Genomic DNA, 13,417 nt, shown 5'->3' with positions numbered 1-13,417 from the left:
CTCAGGAAGGAGAGGCAGGGGTGGGGTGGGGGAGTTCAGGACAGCCAGGGCTGTCTGAGAAACCCTGTCTAGGAAAAAAAAAACACCAACACACACACACACACACACACACACACACACACACCAGTGCCACCACCAAAAACATCTCTCGTCACCCTACTGAGATGAGGAAGCTTGAGGCCAAAAAAGTGTCCAGGCCTCTCTCCCATGCTGAAGTCAGTGCTGAGCAGAGAGGTAGGAGAGAGCATGTGCTCAACACCACAGAAGCATGGCAGAAAAATGAAAGCCAGAGCTTTCTAAGCTACATAAGAAAAAGATAGGCCATCTGCCTCAATGCAGACATTGTGCAGTAGGCAAATGTCTGTGAGATCACTTACGAGCCTGAGCTGGATGAGCTAGCTCATGCCTGTACTTGGAGCCACTGGGGAGGCTGAGACAGGAGGATCACAAGCTTAAGGATAACCTGGGCTACAGAGTGAGACCTTGTCTTAAGCATATATAGAGAAAAGATACCATTTTCTTTTTTGTTTGTGTGTTTGCTTGTTGTTGTTGTTGTTTGCTTTGAACACTTGATGAGAATTTCAGACACATTTACACATACAAATATTTACATCATTTCCAATCCTCCTCCAATGCCCCCCCCCACATCCTCTATAATTACACTGTTGCATATACACAGACAGACAGGAACCTACTTGAAAAGCTCTCTAACTGGCCTGAATGTGACAACCATGGCGCCAGCAGGTTTGCCCTCTCCCTTTCCCTCTCCCACGCTAAACTATTAGATTACATTCCTAACATTGAAATCCAGCCTCAAAATTCATCATTTGGCTCACCTGGCTACCCTGTCCAATCAGGACTTAGCAACTCATCCTAGCACAGACCTCCCCTTTTTCTCCACAAAAACCCAGCTGTTACCTTTGTCCAACCCAGAGGCAGCTCCCCACCCTCGCTCATCCCTCTGGGGTAGTAAATCTCCTTTGTGCTGAGCAGTTGGTGTCAGGGTGTGTTCTGAGCTGACTCCAAGCTCCTCCTCCTCCACCACTAACACCATTTAGTGTTGCTCTTATGAGTGTGTATCCACCTGGGAATGGATAAAGCTTAGCAGGGGGCTTTTCCCTAGAGAAACCTGATTCTCTACCCTACTCTTCCCCCCCCCACACCCTCCACCCCCTCCCAACCCCCCACCAAGCCATGTTGACTGGTGTGGTTATTACGCAGGCCTTGTTTAAACAACCTTTTTGTTGAGATTTCAGGGCAGCACCACGTCTAGAAGGCACTGTCTCACTGCATCTTGGTCCCCTGGCTCTTACAACCATCCCGCCCCTTCTTCCTCCATGTTCCCTGAGCCTTAGGTATTGAGATTCTGTTGTAGATGCAGCCCGTGGTTAGTTTCTCTTTGTCTTTTGCTCAGTTGTGAATCCCTGTAATAGCCTCCAGACTGCTTTGTTGAGAAGTGAGAGCTACATTTTATCTGTGCATCTAAGGATGAGTGTTTAGAAGACAGTAAAGTATAATGGCTGAGGAAAACGGCAACAGTAGGTTCTCCTCTAGGGTCCATGCCACAGCTATTTGAATAGGTCTACTGTACCAGGAAAGAAGTCCCTCCCTTTAAGTAGACCTTAAGTCAATCAGACAGATGTTGGTTACTCTGAAGACAAAAGTACCACTATGGCACCACTGGGCAATGTCTTGCCATGCTGGCTGCTGTTGTGATCTGTAGGATTTACAGATGGGCAGGACTGCCGATTGCTTTTCTCCCCTGACAGTTCACATGGCACCTTTCCGTGCCCTTAGAGCTAGTCCTCAGAGAGGCTTCTGGGTAAGCTCCAGCTTGATTCCTCCAAGTTCTGTGCTCAAAGCATGTGGTATCTTCAGCAACAGAGTCATTCCTTCAAGTTCTGGGAGGCAACCAAGGGCAACAGCAATAGCCTATGTTGTTTGGGGAGTCAAGGGAGATCATTCCTGGGCTTACACCAGTCATTCAAGAGGCAGAAGCAGGTAGATCTCTGTGCATTCGAGGTCTACATACTGAGTTCTAGGACAGCCTGAACTACATAGTGAGACCCTGTCTCAAAAAGAAAACAAGCAAATGAGAGAGAGAGAGAGAGAGAGAGAGAGAGAGAGAGAGAGAGAGAGAGAGAGTGTGTTTCAACACTGTGACCAGCACCCAGCTGCTTGTAATATTTTATACTAGCTTCCCCAAGACTACTGTGTGTGTGTGTGTGTGTAAGTGTGTATAAACAGGATCAGTGGCCCTGGCTTTTGGATCCAGAGGACCCAAGTTTGATTCCCAGCATCCACATGGCAGCTCAGAACCCTCTGATCCTCCAGTTCCAGGGGATCTGATGCCCTTTTCTGGCCTCCGAGGGCACCAGGCACATAATGTGGTGTACAGACATACATGCAGACATACAAATACATAATTTTTAATAAATAAAAAAAAGAACAGCCACCAGGCATGGTGGTGCACGCCTTTAATCCCAGCACTTGGGAGGCAGAGGCAGGTGGATTGATGTGAGTTCAAGACCAGCCTGGTCTACAAAGCAAGTCCAGGACAGCCAGGGCTACACAGAGAAATCCTGTCTTGAAAACACCAAAAAAAAAAAAAAAGAAAGAAAGAAAAGTAAGAAAGAAAAGAACAGCTGATCATGGTGACACACACCTACAATCTCAGTACTCGGGGAGGCAGAAGCAGGTGGATCTCTGTGAGTTCAAGGCCAGCCTGGTCTACAAAGTGAGTTCAGGACAGCCAAGGCTACACAGAGAAACCCTGTCTCAGGAAGAAAAAAAAACCCTTTTGTGTCCAGTGCTCTTAATGTGGGGACATGTTGTGACCAATTTCATCTAAAGGACACTGATGCCTGGAACCACCTCCAGCTGTAAGAGACTTGGTGTCCTCCATTATACACCCTGATCCTCTCTGCCCACAAGCTCAGCGACACTTTCCTGTTCTCTCTACACACACAGGGCATAAATCGTAGTCAGAGATGTGGGCGTCTATACCTTCTTCTCCAAGCCTCCAGGGCCTCCAAAGAGAAACCACTGCCAAAGTACGGGAGCAGGGAGCCTTTGGGTCGTGCCTGCTTTAATCCTGCCTCACAGGCAAGTCTGGGGAAATGACTGGATGAATATGGGACCCGCCAGGTGCAAGACGCCCTGTGTATTATTTAGTGGCCCTGAGGCGCATGTGATCCAGGATAGCTATGAGTGTAGCCCAGCACAAAATCAACCATAAACTACTTAAAACATGAGGCTTTATTTTGCAACTCGTTTGCAGGGTTCCTGTCATATTATCAAAGGGCTGGCTGTGACTGACAGGTGATTAGTGTGCCACACCTCTGGGTGTGTCTTTTATAGTCCAGAGAGGGTTCCCGTGGACTCTGGCCTAATCTGTGGGCTCAATCCTCAATGGGTTCTTAATATGATGGGGTTACTGGGAGTTAAAAGACAGGATTTGGGGCCCAGATTCAGGAAGCTAAAACAGCCCTAATGCTGTGACCCTTTAATACAGTGTTGTGATTGCAGGCATGAGCTTCCAGGATCAATGCTGAGATTCAAACCCACAGCTTTATACATTTTAGGCAAGCCATTCTGCCAGCTGAGCCACATTGGCAGCTGGCACATTGTTGATGTTACTTTGCTGTTTTGTTTTGTTTTATAGTACAGGGGATCCAAACCCAACAGCCACGCCACCCTCACCCCACCCCACCCAAAAAAACTGAGTGATTCAGCATCAGGTGACACCCTCAGTCCTCCTCACTCGCTTTTGACCCCCTATCTATCCACACCTGAGGCCTATTTTGGACCTCTGCATTGTGAGGACATTCTGTGCACACCCGCTGCCAGGCCAGGCCAGGCCAGCACTTTCCAGGACCCATGGGTGTGGGCAGCATGGATGATGAGTGCAGCTTTGGGCCAGGCTGGCAGACAAAAAGCTGGGAAGCAAAGCAAAAGAGTGTGTTTCCTTGCCACTGTGCTTTTAAGGAAAAGCAGCTAATATACAGAAGTGAGGCCAGACTGTTTATTCCCCGGCTCCCATCTCACACAACACCTGCAAGCCCCCGCCCACCACTCGCACCCGCACCCCACCCCCCACCCCCGAGTCCCAGGCTCTGGGTTAGAAAATGAAGGCACTGTGTCAGAGTGAAGGCCCAGGTGGCTCTCAGGGATTTGCCTGTGTATCAGTGTGACAATGGGAAGCCACTCCTGTTATTGGCTGCTGGGGCTCTGGACTTCCAAGGGCAGTACAGAGAATATCAGGGAAGAGCCCTGGCCAGAGGCTGTCAGGTGGAGAGATGCCAAACCAGGCTCGGGCCACTCTTTCCAGCAGCATCTGCCCAATGGACCAGAGCTCCCAGAAGGAACAATGATACTGCTGAGCTAGTTCTGGGAAACAGATGAAACAGGCTCAAGGAAGCACCCCAAAGTAGACCCACAGGGTTGCACAGGACTTTGTTCCTGGACAGTGAGTGGGTGAAGATGAAGAGGTGGCTTGGGCTGTGCCCTGGCAGGTGACTGAGGTGTCACAGCTGTCACATCAACACACTGCTCACGGTCGTAGAGTTGTCTGCCTTTTCCCCCCTGGAAGGGAGACAGGCTCAGAGCTTGCTTCGTGGCGCTTCAGGCAGGGGCCGCTGCAGCCGCCACACTACCCTGACAGGGTCAGTGGCGTGGTCCAGCTCCCGAAGGCCACACAGGTCGCCAGACTGACCATACTGCTTCAGGGCTGATTGGAGCACGGTGATGGGAATGCTGAAGTTCAGGTGCGGGTATGTGGCCCCCGTGTTGTTGTCCCGAGTGTTGCTGGCAACGATGCCTGTTAGGGTGAGAAAAACAAGGCTAGGAAGCGGCAGATGGGTTGTCTGTGGCCCAGGGACGGCCTTCCTTGAGGGGGACCTGGGTGGCCCTCTGGGAGTTTGGAAGCCCTCAGTGACAGGTGCTGAGCTCCCTGCCATAGCTTCTGCTCCTCAGACCTCACCCACTGCCCAGCCATCCTATCTCCTTCATACCGTGCACACAGCTTAGCTCTCTTCTTTGGTCACCTCTCTCATCCCAAAGGGCGCAGGATTCAGTGTGCGTTCCCATGGCCTGTGCAAAGGCCTTTAAAACCACCAAACGAACCAAAGGGTGAAAAAGTGAGCCAGGCCCCCACTGCTTTGCTGGCCTGCTTTATGTCAACTTGGCGCAAACCAGTCATTTTGGAAAAGTGAGCCACAACTGAAACCACGCCCTCGTTACACGGGCCTGTGGTGGGTTGTCTTCACTGACGATGGATGTAGGGCAGCTCAGCTCACTGTGGGTGGTGTCTCCCCTGAGCTGGTGGTTGTGGGATGCTGTAGGAAAGCAGGCTCCCAGCAACCACATGGTGGCTCACACCCACTTGTAACTCTAACTCGAGGTTCTTATGCCCCTTTTCTTGCCTCCACAGGTGATAAGCATCCTAATTTTTTTCAATACTGTTCTTTTTTTTCTGAGACAGGATTTCTCTGTGTAGCCCTGTCTGTCCCGGAACATGCTCTGTAGTCCAGGCTGGACTCGTAACTCAAAGTTCCACCTGCTTCTGCCTCCTTAGAGCTGGGATTAAAGGTATGCACCACCACTGCCCACTTTAATATTTTTTTAAGCTTAAAGAAAAAAAAAAGCTAGCTGTGATGGCTTGTCTCTGTAATGCCAGTATTCAAAAGGCGAAGTCAGGAGAACTACTCAGAGTTCAAGACCTACCTGGGCCTTAAAGGAAGAAAAAGAACCTGCCTACAGGGGCTCAGACACTTGCTGGAGTTGTGGTGGGTTTGCAATTCTAAAGCTGATTTTTAACTGTATACTAGAGCTTAAAATAAATGCACACCTAGCTGGGCTTGGTGGCCCATGCCTTTAATCACAGTGCTGGGGAAGCAGAGGCGGGCAGATCTTTGTGAGTTCAAGGCCAATCAGTTCTACATAGGGAGTTCTAGGACAGGCAGAGGTACATGACAGAGGGACCCTGTCTCAAAAAAACAAAAAACCAGACAATGGTGGTGCACTTGGGAGGCAGAGGCAGGCAGACCTCTGTGAGTTTGAGGCCAGCCTGACCTACAGAGCGAGTCCAGGGACAGCCAGGGGTCTTATATACAGAGAAATCCAGTTAAATATAAAATAAATAAATAAATGCATATGGACTGCCAAGAGTAAGGTTTATCATTGTAGAAGACAAAAGGTGGCAATAACAGCGGCCAGCCAGGGTGGAGCGGTGCTAGACACAACTGGGATGCTCCCTGTGGAGGCTGTTTACCATGCTAATGAAACAAGATTCCAGTTTGGTGGGTCTGTTCCTTCGTTGATTTATTTTGGTGCTACAGATCAAACCCAGGGCAAATGCTCTTCCAACTCTGTTTTGTTGTTGTTGTTGTTTTGTTTTGTTTTTTAATCATGAATTCATCACCAAAGCTTAAAAATTAGTGGTGGGAGCTGGGTGTGGTGGTACACACTTGTAATCCCAGCACTTGGGAGACAGAGGCAGACAGATCTCTGTGAGTTCCAAGCCAGCCTGGTCTAGAAAGTGAATCCAAAACAGCCAAGGCTACACAGAGAAACTCTGTCTTGAAAAACAAAAACAACAACAACAACAACAAAAGTGATGGTGCCTGTAAGCCTAATAGGAGGTAGAAACAAGAAAATTCAAAGCCAGCCCAGACAGCATGAGACCCTGCCTCAAAGTCTCAAAATAAAACAAAGATTGGACAGGCCCCTCTCTTCATGAGACATCTGGGTCATCACTCAGCTTTGCAGTCACAGCCTGTTAAGCAGCGTCTGCCCGCTGACCCCTGCCTTGCCCTCCACCATGCCGTCTCCACACTCAGTCACGACTTCACAAGTCCAGCTCTGTAGACTTCTGAGTTTGTGACCCTCAGACTAACCCACCTCCTACATTTCATAGACAGAATGAGATTTAGTGACTTACCTAAGGTCACAGCAGTGGCCAGAACCAACTGGCCTAGCTCTGCCCCCTCCCAGCTCAGCATCCTCCCCTCTTCTCAGAGGCTCAGGGCACAAGGAGATGGATGCAGGGTACCACTGGCAGGATCATGCTTTCAACAGCAAGGAGACTGGGAGTGAGAGGAACTAGTTACCCAAGAGGTCCCCTGAGCGTGTGGAGAAGAGAGGTCCTCCACTGGAGCCACCATGCACGGCGCATGTGGTCTGCAGCATCACTGGGGTGTCATCCACACGCACCACGGCTGACAGGATGCCTGAGGTCACCGAGGGCCCACAGGCCTGGCCAAAGACGCCAAAGCCCACCACACTGACGGGCTCACCTGCCAGAGAGGGAAGGGAAGAAGCTGGGGGCCTCCATTCTACTGCACTCACTTCCAAAGGTCTAGCGCTCTCCCTTTTCAGCTCCCGCTCACCCCCTCCCGCTCTCCTTGGCATCTTCCTCAGGAACCCTGCAGGGAGATGCTAAACTTTTTGTGATCCCAGTTGCAGGTGCCCAACCACTGTCCAGGAGCATCAGGCAGGTCCCCGTCCTCACTCCTTTGCTAACCAGGGTAGTCACTTTTTAGCTTCTTGTCGCCTAGCTCACATGTGTAACTAATATTCATCTCTCTCTGGGACCAAATTTCTTGGTGAAGACATGGGTGGGGATGGTTGGCTGGAGGTAGCCCCACCTTCCTTCTCCAAGTGCTGTGAAGGAACAAGGTACATCTTACCCAGTCCTCACGCCAGAGGGCCCAGCAGCCCCATGTGACTAAGTTGCAAACTGGGGCAGGGGAAGGGGGCAGTTAAGTATCTAAGGCCACCAACTGCAGGGGAGAGATGCTACTCCATAGGGCCTCTCTCTTTTTTGTCACCATATGAAGTGGAATATTTGGGGCTAGAGATGCATTTCAGTTGGTGGGGTGCTTGCCTAGCACGCACAAACCCTTAGTTGAATCCCCAGCATGCCATACATTGAGTGTGATAGCACACTTGGAATTCCAGTACTGAGGAGGAAGAGGCAGGAGGATCAGAAGCCATGGCGATCCTTGGCCATGTGAGGTGTTTACAGCTAGCCGGGCTACTTAAGACCCTGTCTCAAAACATAAAAAAATAGAAGCAGGCGGGAAAACATCCACCTGCACTTATGTAGCAGGATCGGATTTCCACCCAAATCATGCCCCTGGAGCTCCCAAGGCCCACAGTTCCCCACAGCACGCTGCTGCAGGCCCTCAATAGGGTATCCGCTTGGCTCAGTACTTGGGGTGCCTTGATAGACAGGGAAGTTGCCAGTAAGAACCCAAAATCTCTACCAAAGCAGGGACGGGGAAAGGAGCTGGCTAGTGGGCCTGGCATGGTTAATGTCAACACTGACTCCTGCCTGGGGTCCAGCCTGGCCCTCACTCACATCGGACCCTTTGTCCTTTACCTTCATGGAAGTGCTCAGCGGGCACAGGCGGGGGGACACCGTTCAGGTCCTCTTCCAGGCTCACCACTGCTATGTCATATGGAGAGGCCTCCTGAGTGGCAAACACCACTCGTCCCCAGATTGCCACATCCCTGGGGACACAGGAAACAAGTGACAAACTAGCCTTCTAATGCCTTGGCACTGGTGAGAGACCAATGGAAGGGACAGTAAAAGTCATGGAATAGGCTGGTTATCATGGTGCACACTTTTTTTTTTTTAATCCTAACACTTGGGAGGCAGAAGCAGGCAGATCTCTGTGAGTTTGAGGCCAGCCTAGTCTACAAAGTGAGTCCAGGATAGCCAGGGCTGTTATATAGAGAAACCCTGTCTCAAAAAACCGAAAAATAAAAATGTATGTGTGTGTGTGTGTGTGTATGTATGTATGTATGTATGTATGTATGTATGTGTGTGTGTATATATATATATATATATATATATATATATATATATCAATCAATCAGAATATATAGGTGTAAATGTCAGCTCAGAAACACTTAACAAATGTGCTTTACAGTCTGTAGCACATTTCTGTGCAAAGCGGTACATGCCTTATCATAATCTAGTGAGTGCTGTGACCAGGCCCTGTTGATGCTTATGGATACTGTGTCACCTCCTCTTAAGCCTACCAACAAGGCACCAGATGGTGCATCTGAGGCTGAGGGGATGAGCGACCCTGCCAAAGGTCACAGAGCCAACAATAAGGCACCAGGGCAGACCTACGAGGGCAGTCTACTGCTTCACTCGTGGGCAGGCATGGAGCAGGGTGTTTTGTTTTGAGATGGGCCTCTCTCCATAGCCTAGATGTACGGGAACTTCCTGTGTAGACCAGACACACAGGGGTGCCTACTTACACCTACTTCTGCAGTACAGCCGCTTCCGGGAAGTCTGGTGATTTTCCTTAAGATCAGCAGTCAAGGGGAGAGTGCGGGAGGAGTTGGGGGCCACACCTCAGGCAGTCCTTGTTTTCACTGTGTAACTGTTCGGTTTGCTGCCGTTGGGGCCCTCTGACAACACTGGGCTGGACTAGCATAAGGGCTAACCTTAGAAGTTCAGGAAGGCCTGGGCTGATAGTTAGGCAAGGGCCTGGCTTAAAGCCAAGGTGCTACTTTGTCCTAACTCAAGCACCTGAGGCTACAGAGGACACATATGAACCATACCAGGGAGCCAAGGCCACTGGCCCACTGCCAGAGCGAGAAAAAGAGGGTAAAGGTGTTTCTCGTCACAGAGGGACTAAACTGACTGTCTAAAGTCCCTTACCTAGCTGCACTCTGGGGTCACTCTTGCTGTTCAGAACTACTGTCTAATTAGGAAGACCTTGAACCACTCACTCATCTTCAGGTGACAAGGCAGCCGTGGTGAGGCTAAGGGGGTCGTCACTGGGTAGGCTATCTCATCACCTCATGGCCTTCATTTGCTAGTTATGTATCTGAAGTCTTAAGGGTAGGCCTTCTCTGGCCAAAAGGCTTTAATGGGGCCTAAACTGCAAAGCTAAGAGGCAGAGGCGCTGCCCAAAGAGTTTCAGGCTAACTGAAGGGCTCAAAGGCACCCTGTCCTACCTGCCCATAGTCCCACGGGTCCCCATGCTTGGGCCTGGAAAATTTGCTCAAGTTTCACTGGGCCTACCAAGAGGTCCAAATCCCCTCACTGGGGTCCTGGTTGTCAAAAATGAACCAAGGTCCTTAACAGTCTCTATAGGCCTTAAGAGTGCCCACCCCCCCCCAAAGAGCCTCGACACTGGGACCCGCTGAGGGGACGCAGCCCTGGGCCTTACTTGGGGGTAGCCGAGTGTATCAGGACCCTGGCTGCTTCCCGGGGAGCCACATGACGGCAGGTCACCACCAGGCGAGGTGCCACGGCCACTCCAGAGCCCCAGACAGTACCACACTCCACCAGCACGGCGGAGGCTGCCCACGGGGGTCCGAGGTCTCGCAGGGCTGGGCCCCGTGGCGCGCCCACTTCGGGCGGCAGCAGCACTGACAAAGAGGCCGGGCCCTGGTGCAGGCGGGCAAGCGCGGATCGGGCAACTTGGAGCAGGGGGGCGGCAGCGCAAAGCAACGTGAGGCCCACCCACTCGCGGGCCTTCCAGCAGAGAGGCGCGGCCACCAGCGCCACCAGCGCGCCCGCAGGTCGCGCCGCGAACACTCCGCCGCCTTCCGTGCCTGGCAGGCAGCGCGCGTCGGTGAGCAGCAGCGGCCCGGCTGCGTTGCTGAGCACGCCGCGGCTCAGCGTGTTCAGGAAGATGTCCGGGCAGAAGGCGCCAAATGGAGAGCCGCAGGCTAGCAGCGGTGCGCCCTTGGCCACGGCCCCCAGCGGTGCCACTGTCAACGGCGGCCCGCGCCTCTCCTCCTCCGCCGCGCCCCGCTGCACCCGCAGCAGCGCGAACCAGCCTAGCGCTCGCAGCTGGTCCTCCTCCTCCTCCTCCGACACCACGTCGTCGGGCGCCGAGCTCACGAAGTGCCATTGTTCCGCCGCTTCGGCCCCGAAGAGCCGGGCGAAGTGGGAGCGGAAGGCTGGGCAGCTGAGCAGCAACAGCAGCTGCGCCGGCCGCGGAGGCTGCAGAGATCGCGAGCGAGCCTGACTCGGGACGCCGGGTTCGAGGCCCAGGCTTGCGCACTGAGGCGTGCACAGCCCCGGGAGTTCCTGCTCCGCGCGGCCCGCGGGGCTGGCAGCCGTGAGTCCCCACTGCACGTGCAGGCGCAGGTCATCGCTGCAACTGTCGCCGGGCAGGAAGGCGGCACCCGTCTGAGTGAGCGCCGCGCTGCCCTTCCGCAAGAAAGGGGTGAAGATGCCCCCGTGGCACAGCACCAGGCCTGGACTGCGGCTCAGGATCACCCCGCTGCAACTCCACGAGCCCGTCTCCGGCTGCCCGGCCCGCGAGGCGCTCACCACGCAGCCCGCCTGCTCTGCCACCCTCATGGAGGGTCCCCACTGCCGCCCCATGGCCTCCACAAGACGTCGCACAAAACGGCTGTCACTTGAGGGCGACTGGCGCAAGCGCTGACTCAAGTCTCCTCACCGAGCCCGATTGGCTAACCCACAGGCGACCGCCCCTATTGGCTGGGCATAACGCCGAATCCGGATTGGCTACTGATGGTAATCCTCTTTTCCCCGCCCTCCAATGTATCCAACTTGGGGCCCTTGGGTTCTGGGGACCAGGAGGCACCACCTAGGCGACGGAGACCAACGAGGACGACATTCCTCAGTCGAATCTCGACCCTGGCCGGCATATAACTGGACCCCACAGTCTCTGCAGATTAAGCAACCACCGCCCCTAACCCTGACCCTGGGACAATATAGGCCAAAGGAACCGTTGGTTGATTCAATATCTACTTTGGGGTGTGGGTTTTTTTTTTCTTCCCGAGATAGGTTTTTTCCTGTGTAGCCCTAGCTGTCCTGTAACTCGATCTGTATAGCAGCTGTCCTCGAACTCAGGGATCCACCAGTCTCCATCTCCCGAACGCAAGGCACTTTGAAAATTTAAAGTAAATCCTACAACAGTCCACTAGGGGGCACACGACTCACAAAATTACTACCAGGACAGTTAATAATTTACACACCATCAATCTAGTTTTTAGAATTGTTTTGGGACAGGGTCCTGCTTTTTGGGTCCACAATGGCGTCGACCTTCAACAACTCTTCTGCCTACAGTCCCTCTAGAGTCTGGGGATTACAATTTTACTCTAGCCATGGGTTAAATTATTTAACCATCCTTGCATGCATATTTCACGTGACATTTCTAACCACCACTGAGGGTTTATGTTAGGTCAGGGAACAAATACTTTGACTTTGAAAGTCCAGAATAAAAATAGTTCAGGTTTTGTGGGCTATGCAATCTTCACCTCCAAATACTCAGCACACAACCCAGTCTCATACATTTCAACTTCATACACAATTCCTACCACAAAATTGTGCTCCCCCACCATTTACAAGTGTAAAAATAAAGACTGGACAGAGCTCAGCAGTTAAGAGCCGTTACTGCTCTTACCGCGGATGCTAGACTGGGTCCCAGTACCCACATGGATCCTTAAAATTGCTTGTAATTACAGTTCCAAGGTGTCCAACACCCTCTTCTGGCATCTGCTGTCTTCTGTACTTATGACTCAGGCAAGCAAACACATATACACACAGATAAAAACATTTCTCTACTTTCCAAACTGTGTTTGAGGACAGGTGAGTGTGAACAGGTAGATTTCGCAAGATTTCATGAACCACCCCCACCCATTTAAAGGGATGTTTGAATCACTAAAATAAGTACTAATACTTAGTAAGACTTATAGCATACCTGTGAGCATTAATGAAATATAACCCAGGTGCTGTTTTGTTGCATTACTTCTCTGAATAAAATTTACACTGTGGTGTTGCCTCCCCAGCCAGCACAGCAACTGCTCCCACTGCTCCTGGTGACACAAACCAATGTGAAAAGGGAATGGCCCAGGTCAGAACTGGAATGAAGCAGCCTGCCCAGAGCACAGTCCTGGTTTGCACACACAGATGACCACAGATCTACCTTCTCCCACCTTCCTGGCAATTAAGACTTTCTCTTGCAGGGTATGACAGCACACAACTCTAATCCCAGCACTCGGGAAGCAGAGGCAGGCAGGTCGCTGTGGGTTCCAGGCCAGTCTGGTCTACAAAACGAGTCCAGGACAGCCAACACTACACAGCAAAACCCTGTCTCTGAAAAGAAAACAACAAAACAGCTTTCTCTCTAGAACCCAACTGTTCTTAACATGTTTTCCTGTTTAGGGAGTATCCCCATACACAAGTCCCAAGTCAGCCAGCAGCAATTAGCACTGAGGCTCAGTCCTACACTCACTGTGACTCAAGTCCCTTTCTGCCCCCAGCAAACACACACTTCACCCACAGAGCCAGGCTCCCTCTGCTGTTATGACATTTCTAACCACCACTGAGGGTTTATGTTAGATCAGGGAACAAATACTTTGACTTTGAAAGTCCAGAATAAAAATAGTTCAGGTTTTGTGGGCTATGCAATCT

The 13,417-nt window shown here is 51.7% G+C and overlaps 1 protein-coding gene across 1 annotated transcript; it reads right to left on the bottom strand.

The window, feature by feature from the left end:
- Positions 1-4,094: 4,094 nt before the first annotated feature.
- Positions 4,095-11,482, bottom strand: TYSND1 (trypsin like peroxisomal matrix peptidase 1). Its single transcript, XM_084753326.1, has 4 exons — positions 10,194-11,482; positions 8,384-8,514; positions 7,110-7,295; positions 4,095-4,819 (listed from the first exon to the last, which is right to left on the bottom strand). Exons 1-4 carry the CDS (start codon positions 11,360-11,362, stop codon positions 4,602-4,604), a joined length of 1,704 nt encoding a protein of 567 aa, XP_084609452.1. The 5' UTR covers positions 11,363-11,482; the 3' UTR covers positions 4,095-4,601.
- Between the last annotated feature and the right edge of the window lie 1,935 nt (positions 11,483-13,417).

Source organism: Acomys minous, assembly GCF_964271855.1.
Source record: "Acomys minous genome assembly, chromosome: 13".
NCBI lineage: Eukaryota > Metazoa > Chordata > Mammalia > Rodentia > Muridae > Acomys > Acomys minous.
This window is presented reverse-complemented; position numbering and strand designations above follow the sequence as displayed.

Coding starts and splice junctions, on each gene's coding strand:
- TYSND1 (XM_084753326.1), bottom strand. CDS start 11,362: ATGGGGCGGCAGTGGGGACCCTCCATGAGGGTGGCAGAGCAGGCGGGC. Junction 8,515..10,193: donor ATACACTCGGCTACCCCCAA/GTAAGGCCCAGG, acceptor CTGTGTCCCCAG/GGATGTGGCAATCTGGGGAC. Junction 4,820..7,109: donor ACGCTCAGGGGACCTCTTGG/GTAACTAGTTCC, acceptor TCACCCTAACAG/GCATCGTTGCCAGCAACACT.